The 24,881-nt window shown below is 43.2% G+C and overlaps 1 protein-coding gene across 1 annotated transcript in view; it reads left to right on the top strand.

The window, feature by feature from the left end:
• LOC149290004 (phosphatidylinositol 4-kinase alpha) overlaps positions 1-14,959 on the top strand; it is a 63,478-nt gene extending 48,519 nt beyond the window's left edge. Inside the window, exons 35-55 of the mRNA XM_089489959.1 lie at positions 299-406; positions 832-959; positions 1,051-1,170; positions 1,967-2,046; positions 2,423-2,616; positions 3,650-3,740; positions 4,452-4,619; positions 5,140-5,193; positions 5,540-5,660; positions 6,211-6,340; positions 7,286-7,356; positions 7,956-8,028; positions 8,169-8,239; positions 9,118-9,227; positions 9,519-9,623; positions 10,118-10,243; positions 10,869-10,989; positions 11,617-11,776; positions 12,443-12,532; positions 13,108-13,191; positions 14,253-14,959. Coding sequence (XP_089346085.1) covers positions 299-406; positions 832-959; positions 1,051-1,170; positions 1,967-2,046; positions 2,423-2,616; positions 3,650-3,740; positions 4,452-4,619; positions 5,140-5,193; positions 5,540-5,660; positions 6,211-6,340; positions 7,286-7,356; positions 7,956-8,028; positions 8,169-8,239; positions 9,118-9,227; positions 9,519-9,623; positions 10,118-10,243; positions 10,869-10,989; positions 11,617-11,776; positions 12,443-12,532; positions 13,108-13,191; positions 14,253-14,304 — 2,257 coding nt within the window. The 3' untranslated portion in view covers positions 14,305-14,959. The remainder of the gene's footprint in view (positions 1-298; positions 407-831; positions 960-1,050; positions 1,171-1,966; positions 2,047-2,422; positions 2,617-3,649; positions 3,741-4,451; positions 4,620-5,139; positions 5,194-5,539; positions 5,661-6,210; positions 6,341-7,285; positions 7,357-7,955; positions 8,029-8,168; positions 8,240-9,117; positions 9,228-9,518; positions 9,624-10,117; positions 10,244-10,868; positions 10,990-11,616; positions 11,777-12,442; positions 12,533-13,107; positions 13,192-14,252) is intronic.
• The last annotated feature ends 9,922 nt before the right edge of the window (positions 14,960-24,881 follow it).

Below are 24,881 nucleotides of genomic sequence, written 5' to 3'. Positions count from 1 at the left end.
CAGTGCCTTTAATATAGCTCTGTGGGTCAAAGAGATCAGGATTCAATCTAGGATGGATTGGAGGGAAAGAAAAACTCATGATTCAGAGCTTTCCTTTTCTGTGGCATCCCTCAAAAAGCCAACAAGCCACTATGAATGGCATTCATGATTGGTAGTAGGCATCTGAGCCTAGTTCAGTGATGCTGTGCGACTTTCAATAGGCTACACAAAACAACTACATGGGGGCAAAAGAAATGGCTGAAATAGCATGTATGGATTCTCATGCCTTTTACATCTAATTTGTTTTGGAACTGTTTAGGTTGCTGACACTGGGGCTGTCGCTGCTTCATGCTGATGTGGTTCCAAATGCAACAATTCGCAATGTCTTGAGAGAGAAGATTTATTCAACTGCTTTTGATTACTTCAGGTATTATTATTTTTCTCCTCCTAAGATTTAAAGAGGCAATGCAAATGGACCTTTCCTTCCCTTGTGAAATTGCACAGTGCCAAGATGTTGTGATTACTTAGCTGCCCAGAAAAACATTAAGAGGGCTACAACTTTGTACTGTGCTTTCTCTGAACATAATGTTAAAACCATAGATAAAACTGTCACAGTCCTAAACCATAGTCAGGACTAACCACAATTTGAGATTTGGTCATATCAATAAACTGTGTTTAACTGAAAAGGGGAGCAGAGGCTTTTGCTCTGGTCTTCTTGTGGCTGCACCAGAGAAGGATGAGGGAGGAAGAAGCACACAAGCCTGAATATGGTTGAGTATTATGTCCAACAGACCATTTTTCACTTTTCAGAAGCAAATGCCTTATTATAATTTGTGCACTGTATGTTTTAAGTTCTGCCCCAAAGTGTCCGACCCAAGGTGAGAAGAGACTGCGCGAGGACATCATCATACTAATCAAGTTTTGGACTGCGATGTTCTCTGACAAGAAGTACTTAACAGCCAGCCAGCTTGTGCCTCCTGGTGAGTCTTAAGTGGAAAGTACAAACAACTTTTTCTTCTTCTTCATTTTTAGTAGTCTGGTTCAGTTGCAGAACACAGTTTTTACTTTCAGATAATCAAGACACACGGAGCAACCTGGACATCACTGTTGGATCTCGTCAGCAAGCCACACAGGGCTGGATAAATACATATCCTTTGTCCAGTGGCATGTCAACTATCTCCAAAAAGTCAGGTCTGACATGAAGCTGCTTTTCTGTTAATCCTTCCTGTATCTGTTTTATATTTTGTTTCTCCTCCAAGGGTTCAAGGTGACAGTCATGTTCTCTCAACCATCCCCACCTTATCCTCACTATAACTCTGTGAGGCAGGATGGGGGCTGTGAGTTTTTATGCTCGGATAGTGATCTGGACCAGGGTCTCTCCAGGACTAGACAATTCTCTGAACACTACACTGCACTGGACCAGTATTGTCTACTCTTGCTCGTAATGGGCCTGCAGAGAATCAGGCTGACAACTGTCCAGCCCAGCTACTTGAGATCATTTTAAAGTGGAGATTCCCAAGTCTGAATCTAGAATCATGTACAGGGAATGCCATTTCAGAACTTGAAGTAGTTGTATATTTTTAAATGTGGAGTTGCAGGATTACAAATGCATCAAAGAGAGTAGCTCATAGCCTGAAAGTATGAATAACTGAGGATACATTTATTTATTTATTTATTTCCCTCCTTTTCCCAAAGTAATTCAGAACATAGATTAACACAAAGTACAAATAAAGCACAATCATTATAATTAAAAAACGTAGAAACAGTTAAATAATTGTCCCATTAAAAACAGCTCTAATTTAAAACAATTCAATAGCATTTGAAGAATAACTGTGAAAATAAAAATATAGTGCGCGCACACACTGTTATGAGAGCCTTTTGCACTCTACTTATTTTAAGGAATGGGTTTACATTGTAAATTTTATAGTACCATTTGAGGCAGCCAGATACGAAAATGAGAAGACTCTCTTGTGTTGTTCTTTTTCAGGGATGTCCAAGAAGACCAATAGAGGTACCCAGCTACACAAATACTACATGAAAAGGAGAACATTGCTGCTATCACTGCTGGTAGGCCATCCATTCTGCTAGAACAGTATAAAGCTGGCTTGGGTTTCCTGAATACTTTCATCAGGTCTTTCATAAAAAGCAAGCAATCAGCTTGGAGAATAGGAGAAAACATAGCAAGGTGCCTTGTGCTATTTGTCCTTCTAAGCCTAGTTTTCTTGACTTGCAGCAACTCAGTGGGCTGTCTTACAAAATGTCTTTCTCATTGCTTTCTAACCAGTATTTTGAAGTGGAGATAATTTGGGATTAAATCTGGGATCTTCACTATGCAAAGCATGTGCTCTGCCACTCACCTGTGGTCAGCTCCAGTATGATACAGAGCATTTATCTCTGATCAGCCAAAGCATGTTTCTAATCCCGTTTCTTCTTTCTTTTGTAGGCCACTGAGATTGAACGCCTCATCACATGGTACAACCCCCTCTCATCCCCGGAGCTAGAGTTAGATCAAACCGGAGAGAATAGTGTTGCAAACTGGAGGTCGAAGTACATCAGTTTGAGTGAGAAGCAGTGGAAAGATAATGTGAACTTGGCATGGAGTATTTCTCCTCACTTAGCTGTCCAGCTGCCCACCAGGTGAGCATGTCATTTTTAGGACATCTGACTTAATGCAATCACTGCTCTCAGTGTGATCACCTCACAACTTCTTCCTCATACTGAAAACTCTGCCGCTTCTGCACCAATGAGGAGTGGGTGCAAATTTCTGTGACTGAACTGGACCATGCAGTTCAAGATAAGTAGGATTTTGCCAGAGCCAAAGTGCATGGAGAGATCACTGAAGCCTTCATCCAAAATGGCATTATCTGTTCTAGCTCATTCAAATTCTAGTCTTCTTTCTAAAACAAAGGTGGAACTTGTGGAACGACTTGCTGAAAGAGATCTGTCAAATCACCAACCTAGATAGCTTCAAAAAAGCTATTAAGATGGATCTCTTCCAGCAGGCCTTTCCAGAATAGTTTTCATCCAGCATGAAAGAACCCCTCCCCCCCCCCCCCCGCATATGCTGCATATTTTATTTTACACCACTACTCACCTGTTGTTATTGGTTTTAATAATTTATTTAATAGAGTGATTTTAATAGTAATATGTTTACTTCTTTTTTAAGAGCGGGATATAAATAAAAGTTTTATTTTATTTATTTTATTTTATTTTATTTATTTTTACAGAAGCTCTCGGGTTCTCTTCCAGTGATGGGCAAGACCAAAGTAAAAATGGGTGGGACTCCAGATACCACCATTTTATATCTCAAAACTCTTACTGCCAGTAACTAATCCCTAACAGAGGCATTTTTAATCTTTTAAAAACTGTATGAAAGCTGAAACATTGCCATGATGGAGAAGAGGGTGTGTCCATCTTGGAATCTCAAGACTGGGACCCTGAGAAGGACTTGTGTTTCTCATCCCTCTTTTTGGCCTAAGCTGGCAGACCAACTAATATTTCTTTTAAGGGGCGACCTTTGGTCTGAGTTGGGGAGCAGGCCAGGAGTAACTCCATCCTCCTCAGGCCATGAGCCACTTGTCTTTCCACCACTTCCTAGCAACAGTGATGGAGAAGTGATGTTGTCGTGCTAACTGTGCTGTAGTAACATATACAATCTCCTTACGTGTAGGTTTAAAAACACTGAAGCCATAGGAATGGAAGTAACTCGCCTGGTTCGCTTGGACCCAGGAGCAGTTAGTGATGTGCCTGAGGCAATCAAGGTACGTTCCCTCTGTGTATTCTGCCTTGTGTCTGAACTCTGTTGCGAACTGCTTATTCACACAGAGGGCCCTTTCATATGACACAGTCACAGCACCATAATTCCACTTGAATTGCCATGGCTGCATCCTATGGGGTCCTGGGATTGGCACTTGAGAGAGGGGCATTTAGTATTCTCAGCCAGAGAGCTCTAGTGATTCATCAAACTACAAATCCTAGGATTCTACAGGAAGCAGCTGTGGCAGTTAAAAGTGGAATCACAGTGCTATAATGGTGTAGTGCAAATGCGCCTATAAAACAAATTTGTTTGCTCTGGAGATTCTGCTTGCTAACATTAGGCCAAGAATTCCTCAAGTTGTTGGGCATAATTTGCCAGTGTGCTATAGCTTGTAGTAACTGGTTCATCTGAATTGCACTGATCTGAGTGTTATATTAGATAAGCAGAGAGTCGCAACAGTACTACTCCTAGGGTGTCCCATCACAGCCTCCCAATGATTGCTTAATTTTTCAAACTTCATAAAGTGAAGTTACTGGTTCTCATAATAATGAAATCCATTTCAGCCTCCAGGTAGATTCTAATGAGCCGTTTCTAAAAATTGTACTTAAGTTGCGTCCCAGTTATGCTCTCACAGTTTGGCCAGTTGTGTGAAATTCCCTCCTGCTGTGCAATGTATGTTTTGTTTATGAGTCATTCTCTTCCCCTCTTTTTTCAGTATCTTGTCACATGGCACACAATAGATGCGGATGCTCCTGAACTCAGTCACATCCTATGCTGGACTCCTACAGACCCCCCAACGGGCCTTTCATATTTTTCCAGCATGTATCCACCACATCCTTTGACAGCTCAGTATGGAGTTAAAGTCCTCCGATCTTTCCCTCCGGTAAGAAGCAGGTTTATTTGCCAGAGACATTCTTCCTTTGCAGCCAGTGTAGTCCCTTAGCTAGCTAGTAAAGTATTTTTCAGGGTATTAACTTTTGAGGACTTATTTACATGCACACGTATGTGTGGGTGTGCATGTGCGAAAGTCAGACAAGCAAACATATATTGGAGAAGACAGGGTGATTGTCAAGTATCATAATGAGAGCTGCTCTTGAATCCAGAATTGTGTTAAACCATGGTCCTTAAATATTTTACCCTTGTGACCCCCTTTCTAGCTACATGTGAATGCTATGCTCACCTGAACATAGTATAGGGTTATGGTTGGGTGGAAGTGCTGACATAGGGCAGTAACAAACCTGGGTGCATACTCTGCTTCAGCAGTTTGCAGGAAGCAGTGCACTTGACCAACAGTTTGAGAACCACTGGGTTAAACCATTATTGATCTTTGTGTTTTAAGCAGGCTTAACTAACTGCTTTATCCTCTTTCTTTTCCCTTTCCTTCTCTATTTCTGCTACCCCAGGATGCCATTTTATTTTACATTCCACAGATTGTACAGGCACTTAGATATGATAAGGTAAGGAAACGTAAATACTATAGAAGCTGGGCTTTAATTTAATTTACGGAGGTGCTACCACTAAGAAGTCTCTGTCCTCAGAGCTTCAGAAGGTTTCTTTGTTGGATTATAGCTCCCAGGATGAAAGCACTGGCTGGGGAATTTGGGGAGTTGTAGTCCCACAAAGTAATATTTCTAAGCTGTGTTCATAAGCTTTGAATTTGGGAACAAAAAGAAAAAAGAAAAGAAAAGAAAAAAACCAAAAAAAACTTTGCTAACTAGGATTAAGTTTATGTGGGAGCAGGCAGTCCATTATACTTTCTTCTCAAAATGCCACCATGGAGTTCTGTGCATTATATTTTCTCAGATGGGCTATGTGAGGGAATACATCTTGTGGGCAGCTGCCAAATCCCAACTGCTGGCTCACCAGTTCATTTGGAATATGAAAACCAATATCTTCTTGGATGAAGAAGGGCACCAGAAAGACCGTGAGTGCTTTATACTTTGGGATGGTGCCTCAGAATTTGGGATGAGAAGCCTGCAGTGCTGCTCTTTGAGCATTTGCCCTAGACTGAAATTTAGCAAAAAATAAACAATAAAAAATCTTCCCAGCTTGCTTTTAAGCTTACTACTCAAAAACATCTCAAGACTGGCCTAACAAGTATATCTTGTAAGCTGACAATAGAAAACTTAACTGATTTATGGCTGGGATAGGGAATGTGTGGCACTTCAAAAGTTTGTTAGACTAAAACTCCCATCATTCTTTCCTATTGCCTGTGTTTGATGAGAGTTGCAATCTGACCCATTAGGAGGGGCCCTTGGGCTGGGATGCCTACCAACTTGTCTGAGGCATTGAGACCACAATGAAGGAGTGACTTTTCCGAACTCTGATTCATCAGTATTTCAGAACACTGGGCTTGGACTGGATCAACCCTGTGTTTTTACTCACTGAATAGTCAACCTCTTTTGGAACAGCTTTGGAGAATGTGTTATTAGTGGGTGTCTCACACTCCTTCCTCTGATGGGTTCATTTTGCAGCTGACATTGGGGAGCTTCTGGAACAGCTGGTTGAGGAGATCACAGGCTCCTTATCTGGGCCAGCAAAGGAATTTTACCAACGTGAATTTGATTTCTTCAATAAAATCACCAATGTTTCAGCCATCATCAAGTAAGTATAGATGCTCAGGAAACCGGGCTGTAATTATTAGTTGGCAATATTGCTCTGCCTAAGGGCAGTACCACACAATTCTTACCTCCTCTAGAGGACCATAGCCACCACCACATCCAGCTCTCTCTCAGGATGTTCAGAGTTTGGGTTGTTTCAGCGTGAGGACTAAAGAGCATGCAGTAGTCCTACAGAGGAGGCTTTGCCCTGACATTCTGATAAGTTTTCTGAAAAGCACATCCTTCCCCCACAGCCCAGTTTTGGGAAATGCCAGGCGGTCAGAGGGTTGGTGGGGCTGCATGTAGCCTGCAGGCCATACAAGTCTCACACTTGGCCAAGGGAATGAATCTAAATGGGGTGAACCTTTTTCTCAAGATGTAAGTACAGGGAAAATTCAAAGCTTTCTTTATCTAGTTATATAGATTGTCAGTCAGTATCTATGTAGTAAATAAGGGTTTCTATATGTTTGCATTTAAGATTTGCCTCCTCAGCATGCTTTCGAATAGTAGGTTTGATTCTCTTGGCTCATGGGTTTTTGTGGCTCAGCTGCACAAACCATCAGGAAGAACACAAAGGCACAAGTCTTCAGCTTGGCCAAAAATGACCTTTCCAGCTGAAAGTGTTGTGCTTCTGAGAGCTGGCTTTCTACATTGGAGTGGGAATCACGTTTCCTTCTAGAGATTGTTGAACCTCAATGGTGCCTTCCTCACCATTGGCTATGCTAGCAAGGAGTAATGAGAATTACAGCATACCAACAGTTGGAGGGCTCACATGTTCCCTGCCTCTGCTCAGTCGTTCTGTTTACTCCACATTCTGGATAGGAACCCCAGACTTGACTGAGTGGTTGCTGACCTCTTGCAATTGAATGAATTCTTAATAATTAAATGTTCTTGCTAGCATGGTAGATTTCATTATGGGGTTACTAAGTCAGAAGGCTCTTCTTCACAGGCCTTACCCAAAAGGTGACGAAAGGAAGAAGGCTTGTTTGAGTGCTTTGTCCGAGGTGAAAGTGCAGCCTGGTAAGACAAGCTTTGCTTTTGACCTTAAGAAGCTTCAGTTAACTTTATCCCATTTTCCTCTTCCCCCTTGCTGCTTTTTTCTTTTTGTGTCATGTCTTTTAGATTATAACTTGTGAGACTGTTTTGTTTTTGTTGATCATGTTCTGACTACTCTGAGAGTCTTTTGGGCTAAAGGGTGGGATAAAAATGCTTTCAGGAAAGAAAGAATAGAACAATCCCTCCCTAATGATTTCATCATATTTACTCTAAGTCACATGTCTGCAACCAAAATTTGGGAGTGGGTTGTATGTGTCTTTCCAACAGTGTTTCTCAGCACTTGTTAGTTGTTAATGAGGGATTAGTAATATTTTCTGCTAATCATCTGACTTGTAAATGTGCTGTGTGTTTGAAATTTGAATGCCATCCCGCAAAAGAACTTGGGCTTTGGCCAACAGCTTCAGGCTACAATTTGTATGCAACAGCTACATTGTATTGGATTCTAATTGCTGGACCGATTTGTAAAGTGATAGGAGAAATGTCTCATCAGGCCTCTCTTGAGATTTCACTGGTGTCAGGTTCACTTGTGTTATCAAGGATTTCTCCTTCTCCCTCCATTATAGGTTGCTATTTGCCTAGCAATCCTGAAGCGATTGTTTTGGACATAGACTACAAGTCAGGAACTCCGATGCAAAGGTACGCAAAGGTGGTCTTGTTTTCTTTCTTGCTAAAATTTATTTTCATTGATAAAGATCTGAGATTTTTCCCTTTTCAAATTTATATTCAGTGGCTACTTCTGACACATCTACCTTTCTGTTTTCTGGTTGTTCTTTCAGTGCAGCAAAAGCACCCTACTTGGCCAAGTTTAAAGTGAAGTGGTGTGGAGTCAGTGAACTTGAAAAGGAAGGTTTGTACAATAGCTCCCAATGTACATTGCTCATTTTGGCTTTCTACTGTGTGTCCCTGAGCGGTTAGATATACAGATCTTGCTTTCAGATTCCAGTATGCATTTTGCCAAACACTAGTGTTCTCATGAGGTTTCTGATAAAGTGTGAATCGATTCTAAAAAATAATCAAATTCCAGTGGGTATCCAAAAATGTTGTCCAAACCCTTAATGGGTATTCATGCTGCAAAAATCTGTATTGCAAGAGTAGTGATTTCTATACCAAAACCTGGATGGTGGATGCTATCAAATAACCATACTTCAATCCCAAACAGGAAGTTCTCCTTAAATAGGGGACAATCCCCATTGAACTTTATGGGACTTATATGTCAGTAAAAATATATAAATTGTGCTGTCAGTTCCTTAGGGGATACCACAGTTTAATGCCTGCGATAGTCAGTAGATATTTCCATTTGCCATTAAGAACGTTTTTCAATTGGGAATGTGTCACTTATAAATGTTGTTTATGCAGAGCAAGGAAGTAGAGGAGTGTCATTTAAGTATACAAGTTCTAGTTTTTACATTTGAATTGCAGACTTGAGAAAAATGAGTCCAGGGACCTGTAGTCTAAGCCTTTGTTCATCCTATTCTACTTCAGTGCTGTTAATTGAAATGTGGAGTGTTTATTTTATCTGTTTGTGTGCTGCATTATATCTCACCTTTCTGCCAAGGAGTTCAAGGCCACATCCATGCCTTTCTTTCCCATTTTAATCCTCACAACAACCCTGACAGTCAGCAACCAGCCCAAAGTCACCCAGCAAAGTGGTGGAGACTTGAACCTGAGTCATCCTAGGTCTAGTCCCACACAATAAACCCTACACTATGCTGGCTCTGTTTCTAGGTCTGCGTTGTCGATCAGACTCCATTGATGAAAGTGGGGAAGATGGAGTAGAAAGCAAGAAGATCTGCTGGCAAGCAGCTATCTTTAAAGTTGGCGATGACTGCAGACAGGTAATTAGGCTCTCACGGCAATGGCAAAAAGATTGCCTACAACAGGAATGTTGGTGTCCCCTCAGCAACGTCTACACAACCATTAAAGGGAGAGGAGCCCTGCTCCCTCATGTCACCTGGCAATCCTAGTTTACTCCAGTACACTGTAAACTTGGGGAGCAGGGAGGGTGGTTATAACATTCCTTGACATATTTTAATTGAATGGATGCTAATCCAGCTCATGACCTCTGGTGTCCTGCTGCATCAGACTGGACTTTATCTCTAACACCTCTCTCATTTATTGGCGAACAGGACATGCTGGCCCTGCAAATCATTGATCTTTTCAAGAACATCTTTCAGCTGGTGGGCCTTGACCTGTACGTCTTTCCCTACAGGGTAGTGGCCACAGCCCCAGGGGTGAGTATTTGTACTGGATTGTTCAAATGGTAAGGGAAAAAAGGAGTGCACCCTAAATGGCAATTTTTAAATTTAAGGCCATGTACCTCTAAAGCTGGGAGTGTTCTTTTAATCCTGTAGATGTCTGTTGTGATCCTTTTTTCTCTTGTGTCCTCTTTGCAGTCTATATCGGGGGCTGTGGATGTTCATACTTCCACATGGGTTGTTCTAAAGCAGCCTTCCCAAACCCAACAGGGGATGTGCTGGTTGGGGGAAGATAGGGATTGCAGTCCGACAGTTCTAGAGGGCACTAGATTTAGAAAGGCATTTTTAAAGCTTTCCAGGAGACCAAGGCTGGAAATACCTCCCTCATGTTTCTCTTTTTAAAATTGTATACAACAGCTAGCATTTACTGGAGACTTAGGAAACATAATTCTATCTGGCTATTTGTGCAGATTTATTTTTGTATTTCTTTCTCTGTTGCAATCATTTCTTGCCCTCCTGCCTTCTCCTAGTGTGGTGTCATCGAATGCATTCCTGACTGTACATCTCGGGACCAGTTGGGCAGGCAAACCGACTTTGGGATGTACGACTACTTTACAAGGCAGTATGGGGATGAATCCACTCTGGCTTTCCAAAAGGTACTTTAACAGATGCAGTCGTGTTTTGATGACACTCCTCCAAGTCAGCATTTGATCTTTATTGACTGTGTTGTTTCTGAACCAAGTAATCCTGTCAAATAATTTTCTGCCAGTGATTCTGCAAGAAATCTAAGTTCAGTTTGCCTCTTGCCTTTTGTTGAGATGGGGGGCTCGGTAGTTCCATGGCAGTGGGCAGTCTATGCAACCGAAACTGGATGAAACTTGCATCTCTGCTTCGGCTGCCAAGAGATTCCTAAGTATTGTTGGACTACAGCTCCCATTCATCCTGACCATGGGACATGTTGATTAGGGATAGTGGGAATTGCAGCTGAATGATAACTGGGAAGCCAAGAATGCAAAAGGCTGTACTATAGTCACATTTATGAATGTGTGGCCTGGTTGAAATTGAATGCTGGGTTGAGGACACTTTGCCATTCCCTCCTCCCTTACCTGATGGAACAAGTGTATGTCACCTCAGGATGTTCAGTTTCCTTTTCCTCCAACTCTACAAATTATCTTAAGTTTCTCAGTGATTTTCTGCTACTTTCTTTCTCCCCCTGTCTTGATCTTGCTTCTGGTTTTTGTTTGTGATCTAACACCATGGGCATCGTCTTCCTCCCTGCAGGCTCGCTACAACTTCATCCGCAGCATGGCAGCCTATAGCCTTCTGTTGTTTCTGCTCCAGATTAAAGACAGGCATAATGGCAACATCATGCTGGACAAACACGGGCATCTCATTCATATTGGTTAGTTTGCATTTTGCTCTGGCTTCCTCTGTGTCATCAGCTTTGTTCTAAGGTACCATGCCACTTCTAAGAGACTGGTGTTCTCCCAGGTGCATGCACAGGAATCTTGGCTATATCCATAGGGAATATTTGTGCTTTGCTCACAATGATGCACAGTTCAGATTATATTAGACCATACCTTCTGTGCCAGCCCCATTGCCTTTGGGAAGGGGTTGGTTTTCTAAAATTGGGAGGAGGCAGAGAATAGAGCATAGGTGCTAGGACAAGGCTAGACTTTGGAAAAATTGAGATTAGACTGCAGATCCCCTAATCCTCCACCCAGCTTGGCCAAAACAATTCTAGGAGTTGTAGTCCAAAAGGAAGCTCTCTCAAGCTTATACAGACTTTGTGAAGTGTGTGGTCCTTCAGAGGTTGTTCGACTCCAACTCTCTTCTGCCCTAGCCAGGATCACCAGTGGGAGTTCTAGTCCAACATCTAGTCCAACATCAGTAAGGCCACCCTTCTCCCATCCCTACGCTAAGAGATTTTCAATAGTGATAGCGAGTCTGAGCCTCTTGGTTACATTAGTTCTTCTAGATGAAAAGAGCAAACTCGCCTGTCAATCTCTTCTTTTTCTCCCTGTTCCAGATTTTGGTTTCATGTTTGAAAGCTCACCTGGTGGCAATCTGGGTTGGGAACCAGACATCAAGCTGACCGATGAGATGGTGATGATCATGGGAGGGAAAATGGAGGCAACACCTTTCAAGTGGTTCATGGAGATGTGCGTCAGGGGGTACCTGGCAGTCAGGTGAGGAGGCTTCATCTGGCAATTTCATCTTGACGTTCGACTGAGAATTTAGAAAAACTATTTTAATTGACCTAGCAGAGTGTTACTACAAACTATTGCTATTGTGAATTCACTTTTGATTATGTTGAACCTTGCACAGAATTTTCACAGACCATTTTGCTGGTCAAACTCCCCTTCCCTCCTGTTTTCCCCTGTGCCTGCCAACTGAGTATAGTGTTTCATGTATATGAAGAAGTGAATACTGCCCCACAAAACCTTATGCTACAATTTATCTGTTAGAGCCAATTGGACATAATGATCTGGCCTAATATGCCGTGGTCTGTCAAACTCTCCATGACATTTGTGACCTTACAGTTCCCCCTTTTGCAGTTGGCTGGTTACATTTTTTCAAATGTAGCCAGTGTCCCATTTAGTTTAGCTCTTGTTCACAATAGAATATTAGGCTTAGAGTGGGGAACTCCAGAGGAGTTGAGCTACCTTTGCTGCAGTAATTTTGTTAGATTGGTAGATGATAGATGGCAGCTTCATCAGCAAATGGATGAGACATAAACAGTGTAGACTTAATGGCAGTCATGAGGTGTCCTACATTACCAGCTGAGTTCTGTTTTTATTCTTTCTCTTATTGCAAGAAAATCTAAGCTTTCCTTTTTCTCTCTTCCTGCGCAGGCCTTACATGGATGCTGTGGTCTCTCTAGTTACATTGATGCTGGACACAGGGCTGCCTTGTTTCCGAGGACAGACAATCAAACTGTTAAAGTAAGTTATTCATACGTCTTAATGTTCAGGTTGGCTAGGAAATCACATCAGGTGGCCAAGTTAGAGCTAAGTAGATCTGGGTCTGTTTCACACTGTAGTGGGAGACTCTGTGGAAGAAGGTAAGGATGTGAATTAAATAAAGAACAAAGAGTTGCTCTTTCAGTGTGTGGCATTGACTTGGGACTTCGGAGGTCGATCTTCAAGTCCCCACTAGCCATAAAACTCACAGGGTGGCCTTGGACCAGTCTCCCTCTACCTGACTTTCCTCAGTAGCTCTTGTGAAATGGAAGTGAGCCGGAGGAAAGCTATGTACATTACCTTGAGCTCACTGAGAGGAATGTGGAATTGACATATCACTAATTTAAAAATTTAACATGATCCTTTGGATGCTTTCTTCCAAATATCTAGTAAACATACTTGCAAGTAACTCCCATTAAAGCATGTAGGACTTGCTGCTGAGTAAACTTCTCAACAGTCCAGCGGAGTAAGCCGGATCAAGTTTCCTTGTAAGAATCAGAGGTTGTTACTAAGAACACCATCTTTTGCCTTTCTTCTCTTGCTTCTTTCTTGAACAGGAACAGATTCAGCCCCAACATGACCGAGCGAGAAGCAGCAAACTTCATCATAAAGATAATTCAGAGCTGCTTCCTCAGCAATAGGTATGCCTCTTTCTTTCTCTTTGCCTTATTCCTGGCTGTCCTCTAATGGCAACTGGTGTGGTGGCATTGACAGCCAATATATGTAACCTATCTGAATGGAAAAAGAAGCAGGGATCAGATATCAAATCCTACTACTTGGCCACTATGCTCAATAGTGACAGACTGCATTTTCTATAGTCTCTTATGACTGGGGCTTCTGGGAATTGAAGTCCCAAACAGCTGGCGAACCAGAAGCTCCCCATCCATCCCGATTTAATCCAACATGTCTTCTTCTGACTGGCAGTGGCATTCTGCAGTCTAGGCCTAGGGCATAGAGCCTTTCTCTTCACTTGGTCCTTTTGAAATGGGAATGTCACGGATTAAACCTTTGATGTGAATGTTGGAATTCAGAATTCCAGTTGGAACCACAGTGGCAGCCAAGTATTAAAGGGCTCCCCTTTTCCATACTGCAGTTAATTTTGCTCAGTCTCATGCTACCGATTAAAGAAGAGGTTTCTCAGTGCTTGTTAGCATAGTTTGCATGTTTGATCTCCCAGAATTCCTAGAATCTTAGAGTTGGAAGGTACCCCCAGAGCCATTTAATCCAGTCCCCAGCCATACAGCAATACACAATTGAAGCACTCCTGAAAGACAGCCATCCAGCCTCTGTTTAAAAACGTCCAAAGAAGGGGAGCCCACCATTCTCTGAAGCAATCCATCCATTGTCAGAAAACTCTTAACATTAAAGAGGCTCTTGCTAATATTTCGGTGGCATCTCTTTTCTTATCATTTCAATGCACTGGTTCATGTCCTAATCTCTGGAGCCGCCGGAAACCAACTGGCACCATCTTCTACATAGCGTCTTTCCAGATAATTAAAGCTGGCTATCATGTCACGCCTTGCCGGCTCGAGACCTGGAGTTCAAAAACACAGCTCCAAACTTTGCTTCTGAGTCTGAGCTGGTTTAGAAGCCGTTAGAGAAAAAACCTGATAGACGGATTGTTTGCAGCTTGCTCCAAATGTTCTGGTCATCCTGCCCTGAAACACTCTTGTATTTGCGCTCCGCATTTTTTGTTTTTCAGGAGCAAGACCTATGACATGATCCAGTACTACCAGAACGATATTCCTTACTGAAGCAACCAGGATCTTCCCATGGGTGAGGAGAAGCTTGTGATGGCCCCGATCCCTTTGCCTTCGTTCCAGCCTAGAAACGTGAACCCTGATGTCACAATGTACTGCCTTCAAACAATCCTGTGCGCGCACGTGTGCATGCGAATATGGGTGTACCCATTTTACCAGACCTCAGAACAATCAACAAGGTCTTAACTAGTTCCTTTTTCCTCTTTGCTGGGATGTTTGTGTTCCTCGATTACATAGGAAATAGCTGCAATCACAGCTCCAATTGCAACCGTGAATGTGTGCAAAGGAGCCAGGTAAGTTGTCATGCAAGGCAAGGATTTTCCTAGGAAATGAGACCCCTTCAAAGGTCTACCCTGTAGACTTGGGTGGAAATGGGGTGCTCTGGAGACCCCATTCAGAGCAAAGAGGAAGTATTGAATTGCTCTGGTGAATGCTGTAGATTGTAATGATAAAAAAAATTGTCCATAGGTGAGGATGTCTGTGTTAATATATTGTCTTTTGCACTGTAAATTGTTCCTGCTCCACTGTCAGTATTTCGTACATACACGAAGAATGTATTTTCCCCCCTTTTGTGTGGTTTTCAAAGAGAGAAACTCTACTGAAGATAGATATATTTAATCTAAAAATGGAATTAAAAGACCTTAGTATACCTTATGTGTCTATTTCTCATTTTTACAAAGAAAAAACACACTTCAAGGCCTTGAAGAGTATCAATGTATGCTGGAGGAAATTGTTCAAAAGGGTGGTGAGGCAGGGTAAAAGGGTTGCTTGCTTACAGAGATTGCGGAATCCAATTTGGGGTGTGTGTGTGTGTGTGTGTGTGTGCAAAAGCTAGCATTTTGCCCCCAGTGTGTTGGATTTTTCTAACTGCAGGGAGTTCTTAAACACACGAAAGCTTTTCCGCAAAAAAGTAACCTTCCATTTAGAGTTTTCAGTGATATCTCTACTGCCACGTTGTTTTCCTTGTGTAGATCTTTGGCTGCACTTGAGAAATCAAGCTGATGATAAGCGGTTCTTTCATGACCTATCATCGTAAAGAAGCAAAAATAATGTTCCACAAAAGGGCCAGAGCTTGGTGTTCAAGCAACGTACTTTCTTTGCCAAAGGTCCTAGGTTTAACCGCTGCTGTCTTGCAAAGACCACTTTTGCCATGTACTCTGAAGAGCTGCGGCAGTCAAAGGAAGGCAGTCTTGGGCAGGATAGACAGAGTCTGACTTGATACCAAACCCCTTCTTGTGCTCAGAAGATGATTTTGTTGACATCCATTCACGTGGCAAAACGTCATTGGAAATTCCTAATGGAGAACTGACACAACAGTCTGGCATGTGGTCCTCTAGAGAAAAGTACTGTAGCATTCCACTCTCTGGGAGCAGCCACTGAGAAAGCCCTGGACTGCAACTCCCATCATCCCCTGTCCTGGCATTGTTGGCTAGGGCTGATGGCAGTTACAGTGCAACATCCAAGAATGTGGCCAGGCGCCTGCATCCTAAACCTTAAATCTGAAAAGTCCCATCTATGGTAAGAATGATAGCATGGACATTTGGATGGGGGGGTCCTCCCCTTGAGGAATGTTTCCTTGTATTGTTTATGTGTTGCATAATGTGCTTTGTACAAGATGACATCCATGACAGAGCCCTAGGGCAAATCATGGCCTAATGTTACACTGCAGCTCTCATCATCCCTCACCATTTACTCCAATGGCTAAAGACTTATCAGAATTGCAGTTCATCATCATCTGAAACTCCCCACTTGCCCACAACTAACTGCCTTAAAAGAAAACTATATTTTGAGTGCCACAATTCTCATACCACAACCATCACACACATTTTCCTTTTAGCCTTTATTAAAGGTTGGTTCTGAAAGTTTCACCGAACTGGGCCAAGCTGATGACGGAACCCGTTCTCTCTTTGCAAGATATCCCATTTTCCCCCACCGTCATCAAAGACATCTCCATTCTGTTGGGTGGTGCATTTTTCCGTGATGAAATTGCGAATGCCTGCGTGTGTGTAAGTGCCAGTAATGAATCCCCCAAAGGCCCTGGAGAACAGCGGAGGCACATTTATCATTTTTAATTTACATTGGCTGGTTCCTTGGATCAGCACAATTCCAGGGCTCATTGGATGCAAAGACCAAAGGCTAAGGAAGTTGCTGCCTGTTATGATAATATGCCGGCATGATGCAAAAATTTCATGGTGCTTTCCTTAAAAGCTCCAGGTATGGATGAAGCTAACTTTCTTTTCACAGCTTGCAGGTGTCATAGGATCTAAGAGCTGGAAAGGTCTGCAAAGGCCATCTAATCCAGCCCCCTGCCATGAAGGAAGACACAACTAAAGCACCTTTGAGAGGTAACTATCTAACCTCTGCTGAAAGAGCTTCCAAAAAACAGAGTCCTCCACCTTCCGCTTATTGTTATGTGGAGTTTCCAGCAGAGGGCACTCCGCCACAAGTTTAGGGACAGTATGGGAACAGAGGAGAAAAGACCAGACTGGAGGGCCAGGTTCCCAGTTAGTAGCTCTGTGGCTTTTGTTTAGTTCAGTGCATTTTAAGCTATCTAATGTATTAGACCTGCAGGAGGTGTCCCATCCCCCCCGCCCCAATGTGCCAGAGACTGGCACCATGCTTGTGCCCATTTGGCTGCAACTGTTTCTTTCTAGACCACTGACCTGAGTAGCATCAGTTTTGGTCACGGCATACTAACCTTTATTTATAGTTTGCCTTCCTCAGTTAGATGTTTTGTGCTCAGCATTCAGTCAGGATACCATGCAGGCTTCCAGGCAGACTGCAGCTCCCATCCAGAGTAGCCAGTGGTGACGGATAACGACAGGTAAAATCCAGAACATTGAGAGGGTCACGAATGGCCCACTTCTGCCTGAAATAAAATGTTAAAAAGAATTCAGAGAGGAATTCCCTCCCATCACACTAGTTTGCCCATCTAGGCCAGGCTCACTTTGAGCATTGCCACATGCACTTCCCTTCAGTTGCATTTTACTATAACCCCTTTCACTGTTAGGTATGCCATCCAGAACCGATGGTAGTTGCAATCCACTAACATTTTGAATAGCCTCCTATTGGTGATGTGTGTGTTAGGTGGGCTTACATCCATGTATGTTTCTTTTTGGATGGGGTGTAGGGTGCTATTCTGTAGCCCTTTGCGTCCCATCCAAAACCGCCTGTTTGTCTTCCTGGGAGAGGCTGTTGCTTACTTGTGGGAAGGGAAAAGTGGGGAGGAAATCAGGGTATCATGTGGACTTCCAGATGAATTGCAACTCCCATCCAGAATAGCCAGTGGTGATGGATAATGGCAGGTATAATCCAGAATTCAGAAATTCAGACAATGAAGATGTGGCTGCTCTAGGCTCTGAAGGGAAGGAAAGGAAGCTGCACTCTGTGAGTACACCCTCATTTCTTTCCCCACCAAACTGAGACCAGTCACTTTGTCTGAATTACTACACATACCCAAAGACACACGCACGCGTGCCCCAGTAAACAACAGTAGGCAGCATTGGGGGTTTGAGAGCAGCCAGGGTGGAGAGAAGGACATTACACTCTAGAGAAGCTCTCAGCCCTGGATTGTATAATACAACATTGAGCAGTTGCACCTTCTTGTAAACTATAATGCAGCTAGTAATAAATATTGGGTGGTGATGTAGAGTTTTTATCATGAGGGAAAGTATTATTTATTTATTTAAAATCTTTATATCTCCCACCCTTTAACATGAGATCTCCTGGTGGCGGGCAAATGAAGCAATGTAAACACAACAGTTTGAATTAAAGTCATAAAATAATTTAAACAGGATGAGAATCCTGTTGATGCCTGGGGCTGGGATGTCAAAAGTGGCAGCCAGCGCAGTCCATGCCAGATTGCCCTACAAAGGAAGGCCTAACTCTGGTGTAAAGCTCTGGGTTGTCAAGACCCTTTCCCTGCCCCACAGCCCCCTCTAGTTCCTTTTTTATAGCTTCCAGAGCCATTGAAGGTGGAGTTGTTTAGAGTGTAGAAGTGAGATTCTCATCTTGCCCAAGACGTATCCAGTTGTGGATACAGCCCTGAGGAATTTATAGTTTAAGCCAATTTTAGGGCAAGCGACTATCCCATGACCCTTGGCAGGGCTTCACAGTTTCTCCCCAAATACTAGAGAGCCTTTAGGGCTGAATACCATAACTAAATAAATTTGCCACCTCAAAATACAGTTGCTATTGTTGTGCCCCTTCAAGTCATTTCTGACTTATAGTGACTAAAGAAAACCTATCTGGGGCTGAGAGGGTATGACTTGCCTAAGTTAACGCAACAGGTTTCCATGGCTGAGTGGGGGATCGGACCCCGATCTCCAGTATTCTAGTCCTACGCTCAAACTACTGTGCCACACTGGCTCTCCACCCACGGTTTCACTTTCCATGATTTCAGTTATGCGCTGTCAGTCACAGTCTGAAATTATAACACAGTCTGCCCCCCCCACACACACACACATACCTTATCTGTGGTTTTGCTCTCTGTGGTTTTAGTTAACCCACAGTCAATCATGATCCAAAAACATTACAGGTATAAGGTTTGGTACTATCCATGGCTTCAGGCATCCATTAGGGGTCTGGGAACGTATCCCCTGGAGAGAAGTATGGCAATGATATTAAACAGCATAGAGGTGATCCCTGTTTTAAAAGATCAGCTTTCACTCCTGGAGGCTTCTGAGAAAGTTCACTTCCTTTTCTTGGCCCAAAAAAGGCAGTCTGGGGGGGAAGGAGGATCTGTAGAGATCAACAGCCCCCCGAAAATAGCCGTGAGAACCACATGCAGCCTCAGGCCAAACTTTTCAACCACAAAGGGGCAGGAAATTTGGGTTTTAGAAAGAATGAGACCAGCACAAATGTTGGTGAAGTTACAGAACCTCTGTATATTTTCCGCTAGATGGGAGGGCAACAATATAGCCTGGCCATATACCCTTGCAAGGAGCTTTCAGCAAGAGTCTGGCTCCGACCCTTCCACCTCCTGCCCTCCATTTCCAAGGTCTTCCCTTAAGCCAAAAGAGTGGGTTTGCATCCTGCTTGGATATGGAGGCCTCTGGCCTAGCTCTGTTCTCACCATCAATCCAGGCTTCTCGAGCTGATGTTAAACTGATGAAAGGAAGAGAAGACAAGGAGGGGACCCTTGCCAATGGTAATCTGGCAATGCAATCAGAGCAGAGTCAGAAAGAAGGAGGCAAGGCGGGTGGGGGGAAAGCATCTGCCTGGCGTTTTGCCCCATATTGGAGAAAGGAATGAAAATCCCAGATGGGTCCATGCCCAGCCAAAAGGCAAAAGGAGACACTCACATTCAGGATCTAGGGAGCTGTGCGCTGAGAGCTTTTGTTTTACGTCTCTGTGCCCTGCATCACTTTTTTTCCCCTCCAAGCCTTCCTAAAAAGAAGTCAGGGCAATGTCCTACCCTCTGCCAGGTCCTGTTTTTTAGGTTCACCTGTGGAAAAGGTGAGAAAGAGATAGCAAAAGATTGCCTTTAGTCTGAGCACACATATGAACTTAGGTTTCTCTAGCTGAAGTGGGATGTGAATTGCTCCTTCTCCTGCCTCTAGAAGAGTTTTGTCTTGTCTTTTGCAAGTATTCAGAGCCAGTTCTGTACAGGCAACAGAACTTAGAAGCATTAGCATAGATAGCCAGATAGATAGATAGATAGATAGATAGATAGATAGATAGATAGATAGACAGACAGACAGACAGACAGACAGACAGATAGGAGAGACAGATAGACAGATTTCATACCTTCCAATTGTCCCAATTTGGCAGAGACAGTCTTGATTAATCCTCTGCCATCCCATTTTTTCAACTGCTTTTAAAATGTCCTGGTTTTTCTCTTTTCCTCCCCCTTTCTCCTCAGCTTACTTTATTTGTTGCAAACTGAGGACAAAGTGCAAAAGTGAACGCAGAAGTGGTGAGAGGAGGGAGTAAAACCTTGCCTTTCCTTTTAGAGACAGGAAAAAGCAAATTGATGCAGCCTCTCCTAATTTTTACTGAACTACAGCAACATCTCAAAAATAATTTTGAAACCACAGGCCATCAAATGATTCAGAACCGTCGGTTGGTTCATGTGTGGCTGTTAATATTCATTTAAGTAAGAATTTTGGCAAGGGGATGCAAAATGCATCTGTTATATTGTTCATTTCCAACAGGAAAGACCCATCTCAATCTTCATATTTGGCAGTGTAAATACACATCCGAATCTATTTGGATCGCTCTGTATCATTCAAGTGAATGGGTGCGGCTCCATTTTATCCCGAAATGATGGCATGCTTGAATAACACACGGGTTAAAATGACTTGGAGAGGTTCGCGAACCCAAAACGTCATGGGAACAACGATCCCGATATGCATCAGCGCAGCGATCTGCATCTCCTTGGGACAAAAAAACGAGTGTGAATGCCCCCCCAGATTCTACCTGAATGATTTTCACTGTCTGTATAAACCCTAAGAGAATCCTTTTGGAGGCATCTGCTGGACTTGGTTGACAGCGTCTTCCTACGCAACACCACTAGGGAGCGCCATGAGCTTGTGGACTAGATCCATGCAAGGTACTGTTGAGAGAGCCCCAGCTGGGTGACATTCATTTGCTTGGCTTGGTGTCTTCTCCTTGGGAGGGGGGCCCACTGGATGTAGGAACCTCTGGGTGAACTTGGGCCTGGCTTCCCATTACTGCAGACATAAGTTTGAGCATGCCATGGACCAGCCCCAAGGTGACAGGCAGGAGATTGATGGGGAGGGATGGGGAGCTGTGGAGAGGGCTTTTCTTTTTGAAAGAGACAAACCTTGGCTCTGGTTTGGCTTTGGGAATCTGAAGGGGGTGGAAAGAGATTCACAGGCTTGGAGGATTCCCCCACCTCCTTGCGCCCTCCTCTCCATGTTCAGTTCCCCCAGAAGGGCGTTCATGCAAGGGTTTGAGCGGAACAGCTTCAAAATCTGATTTTTTAAAAAATCAGACCTTTGCAAAATTCCCAGATCTCTTTATAGATTCCGTAGAACAAAGATCAGATTTCTTTTTTAAAGTGCCGATGCATGGGAAAAGGCAAAGCAGATAGATTCCGCCATCTCGGTCGACTTTTTCCTGGAATGCTTCGCGCTCATAACTCTGCCGTCAAATCCCTATCTATTTCAGTCATGTTTGTGGGGCAGATTTAGGATTGCCACGTCTTTTCCCCCCTGCTGACTGGTTCCTCAACCTTTCCTCGGCGCGTTGTTCCTTGTAGTGTGCCATCAAGTCATTTCCGACTTCTGGCGACCCTAAGGCAAATTTATCCTGGGTTTTTTCTTGGCGAGATTGGTTCAATGGAGCTTTGCCATAGCCTTCCCCTGAGGCTGAGAGAGAGCGATGAGCCGGGATTCAAACCCTGGTCTCCAGAGTCCTAGTCCAACACTAAGTTGCTGTTCCCTACACTTGCCCTGAAAGGGGAGCTGGTTGCAAATCTTTTGGGAACTCCATTGTCCCAACTGTGGGATTTGCCCCTGCATGGTCCTCCATTTATTTTTTCAATCCAATTTTTTATTTTAATAAAAAAGCCTCTTCTAATTGGGGTGCCTTGGGGAGATGCCGTAATGAACACGCGAGCCCAATTCCTTGCTCTGATGAAGCGTCTCGGGCTCATTAACTCCATTAGCGCTGCTGGGGGCAAAACAAAGACGAAAGAAAATTAAAAGAAATAAAATGAACAACCACAAAATAATAAAAAAACATGCTGGAAAGTGTCCAAAGAGCCACAGGAGGAGAGGATGAAAAGAAGTTACAGTTTCGTTGCACAGCCGTCACTCTCCCCTGATGCGTTGGCACGAGCGAGCGAGAAGAGAATATCAATTCCTTTCATCCGCTTCATTCACTGCTATTTTATATGTCCTGTATTTTAGTCTGCACTCTGCCATATTTTTCTGACGAGCCTCTCTTTGCTGAAATGCCTTCCTGGTGTGCAATATACTGATAAGAGCCCTGAGCAAAAGGCTTACATTTGGACTTGGCTAACAAGAGACCCTTGACTGAATCTGGGCTGTTGTGTGGCAAGTTTCTCCCAAAGGGGTTTGCCGTGGCCGTCCTTTGAGGCTGAGAGGGTGTGATTTGCGCGCGGTCACTCAGTGGGTTTCCATGACTGAGCCAGGATTCGTGCCCTGGTCTCCAGGCATTTGGCAATGCTGGAGACCAGGGTTTGATTCCCTGCTTGGCCAAGAAACCCGCTGGGTGACCCTAGCCAAGTTGCATGCTCTCACTGAAATGTAAAATGCACAGGCATTGACCATTGCTTTAGCCGTGATCATCCAAAAACAGTAGTTGGGGGTCAAATACATCCTTGTTTGATGAGCTGATTAATATGAAAAGCTTCTCCAAGCCACAGAAGACTGATTCATACCCCTTGATGGATTCTTGTGTTGCAGATTGTGCATTTTTTCACTCTTCCAAGTGCCCTGTGTGCTTACCATTCAGCAGAGTGAGCTGGCCACCTCTGGCAGATTTTTAGTGTCCTGAAACGTAAGTTATTATGTTAACCAATTTACTGCCAAAAAGAGGGAGACGGATTGCTTGCCTATGCCAAAAAAAAGTGTTCCTTTAGTTATGATGCCAGCCTGGTGTAGTGGTTGGCACGCTGGCCTAGGACTAGAGTTTTGAATCCCCTTGAATCACTCAGCCTTGGAAACTCACTTGGAGCTGCATCTGTACTGCAGAAATAATGCAGCTTGACGCCGCTTTAACTGCCATGGCTCCATGCTGTAGAATCCTGGGACTTGTAGCTTTGTGAGATATAGTTAGTCTTCTTTTATTTCTGCTGTGTTTTGCATCCCTTTGGTTCTTTGCTTTGGATGCCCAAACTGTGTTTCTAAATGTTCAATTGACGTTTTAAGGGTTTGCCATGCTAGAAATCTATCATTTCTACTTATAATTCTCTGCCCGAGAATTCTAGTGTCTCATCAAACTACAGATGCCTGGGTACCACCGGATGCAGCCACAGTTGTTGAAATGCTATCTAAATGCTATAACTATTTAATGTGAAACACAGCTTTCACAGGCTGCTGCCACATTGCAGAATTAATGCACTTTGATGGTGCTTTAACTGCCATGGTGCCATACAATGGAGTCCTGGGATTTGAAGCTTGCTGCGGCACCAGAGCACTTGACAGAAAGGCAAAATCTCTCACCAAACTACAAATCCCAGAATTTCAAAGCATTGAGCCATGGCAGTTAAATTGGAATCAAATGGCATATAGAAGCAGCCTCACACACAAATTTGAGCGTTTAGCCTTCTGCAAAAATCTTCTTCCAAGAAAATCCTCTAGAACATGGCCAAATAGCCCAAAAAACCCACAAAAAAAATCTTCTTCCAAACATTAAACACATATATTGGGTTCCAGTGAAATCTTTTTAAATATATATAATGTATATTCCACTTGGGAATCTCAGAATTCATCCGGAACCAGAGGAAGGATATTGCTGATTTGTCTCGATATGTGTCAAAACTGACCCAAAATAGCCAACCTGGGGGAACGTTGCCTATTTCATTTCCACCCCATGCATTTTCTTTGGAAATATCTTTTGACGCACTTGCTGGGAATAATAAATGAACAGCCGATCACCTGGCTGATGTCTCCTGCTCAGTTCTGTAACAAAGCTGTTGGCCTCCCTGGGAAAGCCATTTAAGAAATTGCTCATTAAACAACTGCATTGCCTTGATGCCAATGAGAGTTTTAAGGGCAACCCAGTGCCTGATGGCATAGGATGTCAGCTATGGCAGTTTGGAGCTGGAGCACACAAGGTAGGGTGAACGAATGTGGGACTTTGGAGTTTCAGGACAAGAGGTGAAACCCGCAACAAAAGCCGAGGTCAAAGAAATGGAAAGTAACTTCATATTCTTGCCATGACCCAATGCCACCGCCTTCATGCATTGCAGTGCCAATTGTGCATGTAGATGGAATGCACATCCATGTGCATTCATGCTTATACCTGTGTACTCTGCTTCTATGTGCCATAACACCTCATGCACAGTTCCACTTTTGCAATCTTGAATTGATTATGGACACTCTACAGCGGGCAGAAATCTTCAATTGCTTCTTTCTTTTTTTAAAATATTTTTTATTAAATACACACAAGCAAACACAAATGCATTGTGTGTGTGTGTGTGTGTGTGTGTGTAAAACAAAATAAACAGACAATCCCAATACTCCATCTAAAGCTACTGACTTCCCCTTCATTTAGTGATGGTTATATCCCTCTTTCTGCTATACTTCCTTAAAACGATCATATATATTTTGCTACTACTTAACAGGTAAGTTCAATTCATTTAATGAAATGGGAGGTCGATCTGTGTCCTAAATGTACATTCGTAAAAGAAGCAAATGGCTCCCAGTCTTTCTTAAAATTCATCAGAGATTTGTTGTTGTTGTGTGCTTTCAAATTAACAGCTACTCTGCACAAGGATTGAATTTATCCTCTGTTACATTATAGTTGCAGTGTAACTTATTTAGGCCTTGGTTGTTGCAAATTGTTACATATGATTGGTTACTGCAACGGGTAGCCCTTCTTTTTGGACGTTGGTTGAAATGCAGGGCTTTCTTGGC

This window comes from Sceloporus occidentalis, unplaced genomic scaffold (assembly GCF_023333645.1).
Source record: "Sceloporus occidentalis isolate IW3139 unplaced genomic scaffold, rSceOcc1.0.p SCAF_41, whole genome shotgun sequence".
Classification (NCBI taxonomy): Eukaryota; Metazoa; Chordata; class Lepidosauria; order Squamata; family Phrynosomatidae; genus Sceloporus; species Sceloporus occidentalis.
Note: the sequence above shows the minus strand (reverse complement) of the source record. Positions and strands in the feature narration are given on the sequence as shown.